Consider the following 7599-nt stretch of genomic DNA (forward strand, 5'->3'; position numbering starts at 1 on the left):
CATAAACTCGCCATACTACACTGGTATCCTCTGTCAAAGTATCGCAATCGACCAATACCAGTATATAAGTGAATCGCAAAACATCTCATTACATACATATATATCAGTCTGTAAACATTATACTAGCCTGAACATGTATTTTAGCAATATTTTCAGTAAATTTTAATCAAACGTTCCCAAAATGCTAAGATAGTCGTTTCCCAATGTGTCACCATGTTTCTGTAGACAATCAAGTCATTTGGCACTATGACAAATTGGCCGATTCACTCAAACATTGTATTTATACGCAATTTCTAAAGTTACTTCATGGAGTGAAATTACATCTTAAACATCCATTATTTTAAGAATGAGATCATATGATAAAGGCATTACTACCTTTGTATGATTCTGTATTGTAAATATATATTTGGAATAAAAAATATGAATTATGATCTTACATTATAATACTTCTTATCATAATATGATATACTTCTAATATATGATATATACGATAAGGCAACACCCTTGGCTAATAATCCCAATCTATTGATTTTATTACATATATCGCATCATGGATCAAATCATCAACAGAGAACACCCAATTTTTCCGTATGTTATGCCATGACAGATTAACTATAGTCATATAAAAGACAGCTACATGATAAATCGCAAAGAACAATGAAGTGTAGTTTATTTTACGATAAAACATTGTTCTATCGTGACGTCATTACCGGAGATTCGAACATGTGCTCGCAACTTGATGTCGCATACTGGACAAAGATATTTTTGAGAGGGAAGTATCCATTAAGTTGTTCACAATAGATATAGCTTGGCAGCGCAGATAAATGTAATGGCGGAACGATTTTATCGGCAATCGGGAGAGATATGACAATGGGTATTTGGAGAAAAGATACAGGTAATTGACATGAGGATTGTGAGAATATGGGGGAAATATCCACCTGTGCATAAAATGGACTTGTCTGACATTGTCGAAGTCGGATTCTATTGAGAGAGTCATCATTATCAAAATAAGGGTAAATATTTGTAAAGCTTGTAAATGTTATCATCTTCCTTAAAGAGGCTGTAAATAATGTTGATATCGCATATAAGAAATAAACCACTCATGGTTGTTGTTTATCGTACAATAAAACACTGCAGGGAGAATAAACCATGAGCGGCACAGCCACTCATTATTATCTCCTCTCCCTGCAGTGTTTTATTGTACAATAAACAACGACCACGAGTCGTTTATTTCTTAAATAAAAAAATATGAGTAACTATAGTCATAAGAACGAATTGGGAGTTAAACTTCTTTTGACTAGTATACATATACATGTATCATTTTGTCGTGAGTTTTAAATCTTTTACACAAGCATGGTATCGAGGTACAAACTCAGAATACTCGATTCTCTAGAATATCTTTCACCCATGGTAACAAGTTGACTAGACCTGTCAATGTAAATGTATCACAAGCAATCACCATACGACCAAACCTGCAACACTCATGGATCAAGGACATGAAATTACAACCACAACCAGATCCAAATCAACATCACTGCAACCAGAAATACATTAATCAAATAATCCACATAGGAACAGCGCTGAATCCAACCTGACCAACTGTTATCCAATATCACAACAATGTCTCCATGCACACAATCCACATTTCCACCTGTCGATCCTGCTGATCACTGAGTCCCACTTTTTGTATTACCATATCGAGGATTAGCAAACATTACAAAGTCAATGCTGTTTAATCCTACTTGTGGTAAAGTCACTGAGTCAACCTGCCTACAGCTCACCACTCCAGCCCTAGGACAACACTTGGACAGCAAGCTGGAGATAATTATATTAACATTACCATAAAACATCTAATATTTGGTCCAAACAGGGGTGAACAGGTCTGGACGGGAAACATGCTATTTCACGACACAAAGGGAAATATTGTTTGATGAAATAGAGGTTAATAATATCTGACATGTTCACGAACATGGTTGTTGGTCAGTACAAAGAAAACAGAATATCATTCTGAGATGAAATTAGATATCTTAATTAAATTGAACCAAGTTCAGTAGATTAAGCAATGGTGATTCAAAAGGTAATTTTAATTCAGAATGTATTACATTTTTAAGGTGAGGTGAGGTGAAATGGGGTTTAACGTCGCGTCCAAGATTATTGCACTTATATAGCGATATATTACATTTTTAAGATTCAATATGAGTGAGTATGGTTTTATGCTGCTTTTACAGCGTTAGAAATTGGCACTAGTCTTGTATTCATTGCCAAACTGCCCAATAGTTAAGATATCGTAAGGCCTAGTAGAAATTTGCCATTTTTTAGGGTTTTGCTATATGTTATCGTTATAAGGACTAGTGGACTAAATATGTTAGTTTCTGCCTCTGTTTTAGCAATATTCACATAATATCATGGGTGGCAGACACCAGAAATGGGCTCAGCATCTTGTACCCATGTAGAGAATTGAACCCAGGTCTTCCCCGTGATGAGTGACTCGATCTAAGTGTAATAAGTAACATAAGCTGGATTACAACAGTATAGTTTGGGGGATACCGAAGTGACCTGAATTTCTGCTTGGTGGTACAGTGAAACTAGCCACCTGGTAGAGGGAGACTGGCCCAGTGGTACAGTGAGACTGGCCACCGGGTAGAGGGAGACTGGCCACCTGGTAGAGGGACACTGGCCCAGTGGTACAGTGAGACTGGCCACCTGGTAGAGGGAGACTGGCCCAGTGGTACAGTGAGACTGGCCACCTGGTAGAGGGAGACTGGCCCAGTGGTAGAGGGAGACTGGCCACCTGGAAGAGGGAGACTGGCCCAGTGGTACAGTGAGACTGGCCACCTGGTAGAGGGATTACTGGCCCAGTGGTAGAGGGAGACTGGCCAAGTGGTAGAGTGAGACTGGCCCAGTAGTGGCAGGAGACTGGCCTAGTGGTGGAGGGAGGCTGCCCCAGTGGTAGAGGGAGGCTGGCCCAGTGGTAGAGGGAGACTGGCCACCTGGTAGAGGGAGACTGGCCCAGTGGTAGAGGGAGACTGGCCCAGTGGTAGAGTGAGACTGGCCCAGTGGTAGAGGGAGGCTGGCCCAGTAGTAGAAGGAGATTGGCCCAGTGGTAGAGGAAGGCTGGGCCAGCGGTGGAGGGAGACTGGCCCAGTAGTAGAGGGAGACTGGCCTTGTGGTAGAGCGAGGCTGGCCCAGTGGTAGAGGGAGACTGGCCCAGTGGTAGAGGGAGGCTGGCCCAGTGGTAGAGGGAGACTGGCCCAGTGGTAGAGGGAGACTGGCCCAGTGGTAGAGTGAGACTGGCCCAGTGGCAGAGGAAGACTGGCCCAGTGGTAGAGTGAGACTGGCCCAGTGGTAGAGGGAGACTGGCCCAGTGGTAGAGGAAGATTGGCCGTTGGTACACAGCACTGTGGAAGTGTTTACGGTGTATAGTGTTGAGGACAGAGAGTGGGACAGCATGCAGCTCACTGCCTCTATACAAATCACCAATTGAAATACAACTTCCATGGCAGGTGACAGGGGTGAAACTTAAATTGTGATTGAATTCTAAACTCTGTAACACAAGAAGGTGTGTTTTCATGTGCCATTGACTCTGTTTACACTGACAACCAAAACATCACTGAGCCGTGTTTTGGAGACATGTTCGTGATACATGGACATAAGTGTAATTATTAACACACATCCGACAGAATAATGATAAGTACTGCTTCAAGTTTCATCAGAGTAAAGGAGACACAGGTGGCACTGTTGTCTAAGGAACAGCAATTCACTGTGCACAGTGGTGTCATTTGGTGCGCCAGAAACCTATGATCATGGGTTCAAATCCCAGTTTCACCCAATTAGGTTTCTAGGTTTGTAAGAGCCATACTCATGCTTGTGGGTCTAAGACCTGCATCACTTCGGGCTTTCCTCCCACTTTAGGCTGACACATGGTGATAAAACTGGAATAATGTTCAAATCGGTGTTAAACCCAACTCACTCACTCGTCAGATTAAATTTAAATTAATCCTTGACATAGAACTTGTCCTCAAAACACAACCAAAGAACTTGTCCCCAAAACACAACCAAAGAAACAAGCACACAGCTGGTCCCATCTCCTTCCAAAGCCTAACTACCCCAAACTTTGCCCCCTATGACAATATTCACACACAACAAAAGAAACTTCATGAAATAGATTTTTCACTAAGGTGCGAATTCTCCTGGAAACAACAGGCTGAGAAGCGCTATTGACATGTAACAGGGTGTGACTGGCCATACAATAGCCTTGATCTTATGCTAAGTGGTTTATTTGCCATATCCTCACTCGTTCAGACTGACTGCTATTGTTAGAGTGGATAAAAAGTCAATGGGTTCTCCATACCACCCAAATATACTCTGCCTGAGTGATTTATCACATTCTCCAGTCAGCCTGGACTTATTGCACACTGCATTAATCCCACATCATGCTGTGATTAGTTGTGTTAATGTCGCAAGGAACTTCATCGAACATAAAACTGTGGGTATATTTTTTAGTTTGGGTGTAATTTTTAACTGTTTTCCAATATTCGAAATTGCTTTTGATTAGATGAGTATGTTCTGCTTGAGTTATTTATCACGGTCTGTGATTAGTTGTATTGAATACTGTATGGAATTTCATGAGCTTAAATCTGTGGATATGTTTTTAGTATGAGTGTAATTGTTAGACTGTTTTCCAATGTTTGAAATTAGTTTTGAGTTATCACGACCTTCAGGTCAAACCAGACTTTGTGTGCTGGCGATTAGACATCTCACTGTGGCAGTGTGGGTTTGAATCCAGTGGGACTCAACCCCAAAAAGTGCTAGAATCTGTACTTTACTAAGAAAGCATCATCCCAAATTTATCATCCAAAACTTGCTCCCACAGGAGATATGCTAGGGTGAGATCAAGCGATATCTACATTGTATACAAAATATGCTCATGTTCACAGAACTGACTGTTTTAGAATATTCTGTCTTGTGTACTCTTGTACGGATGAGTTGGGCTAAAATGAGTGAAGATTGTCCCGTCTCCTTAGACAACCTGCTTGGGCCTAATATCAGAACAACAAGTAAGAAACTCTACTGACCAGGGTTTCTTAACTGAATTCGGCAAATTGGAAAATTATTTTGTTAAAACTTTGGATTTTTTAAAAGTTTATATTTTCTCAAATTCAGAGGTATTTTGAGATTGAATTTAATGCAATAATACAAAACAAAGCTTTAAAACCTGTTTTAATCTATTGGTCTTTTTATATTTATATATCCCTGTGTTATGTTTTTTTTTTATGCTTAGGAAACATTCATCACTAATCACAAGAACAACTGTAAAACATCTCACTCACTTATAAAAGATGACTTTATCTTAAAAACAGGTCATCATCTGAGGACTTACAATGTCAGTGTGATGCCACACCCCTCATTATAGCAGAAGTAATCGTGATAAACATGGCTATCCGAAAACCTATGATATGACGATATAAAAAGTTAATGCCAAAGAATAACCAGCTCAACGAAACAATTCCATTGGCCATAAAAGGCAAAATAGGGGTGAAAATCATATGAATGGATCATTGAAAATCAGTGAGGACACCAGGTGTTTGCAAACACTGTAAACAAGTCCTGCCCTACCACACAATTTGCATAAAAGAGTAATTGTTTGTTGCCCGACGCCTCACAACAGTGCCATATTTACTTGAGTATAGTGCACACTTTTTTCCAAAGAACACAGCTGTGTAGAAGGGTGTGTGCATTATACACGCCATAATGAGTATTGATGTTTCTTTTCCCCCAACGCAAAGACATTACGGTGAGCCCGTAACACGGGAAATACCATGTCAACAAATTCATACTGAAGTACGCAAATTAATCATGTAATTACAATGTTCTTTATTATATCTGAACTTATGTTTGTAACTTATTTCATTAATTTTATTCAAAATTCCTTTTAATATTGTTTTAATTAATTTCAGCGAAATCGTGTTTGAAACGATTAGAAGATCGCACAACTCACTGTTATTAACAGCAACCATGGTCAGATTACCACTATTGACACCTTGAAAAGAACTTTAGTGGACAGAGAATGGACACATATATCATAAATGCCATACTTTGACTTGTTAAAAGTCCTATTTGTTGTAGTTTGACGATTCTATCGCGATCATGTGCACAGGAGCCTCGACGGTGACTGATCAAATTGTTCCATGTGAAAAAAATGACCGCTAGAGGGGTTTGGGCATTATACTTGGCTGCGCACTAAACTCAAGAAAATACGGTACTCCTGCCATGTGAAGGTAGCCTGTAAACAAACCAGACAATCAAGTGATGGATCAGAAATCCAGTCAAACAATCGTACATTTACTGATTTTGTTGAAACTAAAATAGATATGATAATTTTGAAGTAAGTCTGCTGTGTACAAGTGCAAACCCTCTGAAGCTTATAAGCAGCGAAAGAAATGTCTTGAGAAATATGTTTGTTTCTCAACACAGTGGGGGCAGTTTAAATGTCTTGGCCCAAACATTTCTAGTTGTCTCAGCATTATTGATAAACAATGAGAAATGATTATAATTCTTACCATGTTAGTTTGATGATGGGCTAAACCACTTTGGTCATGTGGACAAGGTGACTGACCTAGGATCACAGAATGGATACAGAATGTCCCTGTTTCAAATCCTTGTACAGGATCAGAACATTTTACCTAAGTTGCATACATGGGCTGAGAATGTCCATATTAAATCTAAACAAACTAAGTCTCAATACCCTACCAAATGGACCAGGGCCCACTTGCACAAAGCAATCTTAGCGCTATGACTATCGTAAGCCTATGTTTAAGCGCTAAGATCGTTTTGTGCAAGTTGTCCCAGGACCTGGCTTCTGCTGATCAAATTACAGCAGGGTGTGGAGTCATCCCACAGATGACATCCCTACCGTGTTAGCTCATTGAGGGCTAACCTCTTTGGTTACGTGGAGAAGACGTGGAAACCCCACCACAACGTCACAAATTTGTATGGATGGTACATAATGACATACAAACCTATTACATGGATAAAAATGTGGGAGGAACATCTTGGAATAATCTATTGGTACGTGAAATATTCCTACGTGTAAACAAGGACCCTCGTCGGCCAAGCTGCCCTGGAACTGCAAGATGGGACATTCCATGTTTGTGTAACTTATCCGAGGCTGGCATCAGTGAGTGTCTCCTCAATCCACCAGGGGTCACTGTGCTGTGTTTCACCAACAGTGTGCTGACTGCTGATTGGCTGAACTGGACAGACATGCTGCGCTTCGAATTGGAAGCCATCTTGAAATTATAAATATTCTGATGAAGTTCACATAAACAGCTTCTCCTCCATGTAATGTATAAGAAAAACCGTATCCACATTCTTCAACAAATTCTTGAAACAAATGGTTTGTCTTCTGCAGTCAATCTTCAATCAATGAAAGAGTGAACACGATACATACTGTCCTACTGTCAGTAATATTGATGAACAAAACAGCATCAACAGATCGAGAAATTCTCGTTTCCACGGAAACACAAAGGTAACATGATACAGGAAGGAAAGATAATTAGAACTCTTCAGTGCAGGAAATCAGGAAATGCATCTCAACAT

The 7599-nt window shown here is 40.0% G+C and overlaps 1 protein-coding gene across 1 annotated transcript in view; it reads right to left on the reverse strand.

Moving 5' to 3' along the window:
* The window catches only part of LOC139461096 (MYCBP-associated protein-like), a 55724-nt gene extending 48435 nt beyond the window's left edge, over positions 1-7289 (reverse strand). Inside the window, exon 1 of the mRNA XM_071242624.1 lies at positions 7088-7289. Coding sequence (XP_071098725.1) covers positions 7088-7289 — 202 coding nt within the window. The remainder of the gene's footprint in view (positions 1-7087) is intronic.
* Positions 7290-7599: the final 310 nt, after the last annotated feature.

This window comes from Haliotis cracherodii, unplaced genomic scaffold, assembly GCF_022045235.1.
Source record: "Haliotis cracherodii isolate W230 unplaced genomic scaffold, xgHalCrac1.p SCAF_14, whole genome shotgun sequence".
Lineage (NCBI taxonomy): Eukaryota > Metazoa > Mollusca > Gastropoda > Lepetellida > Haliotidae > Haliotis > Haliotis cracherodii.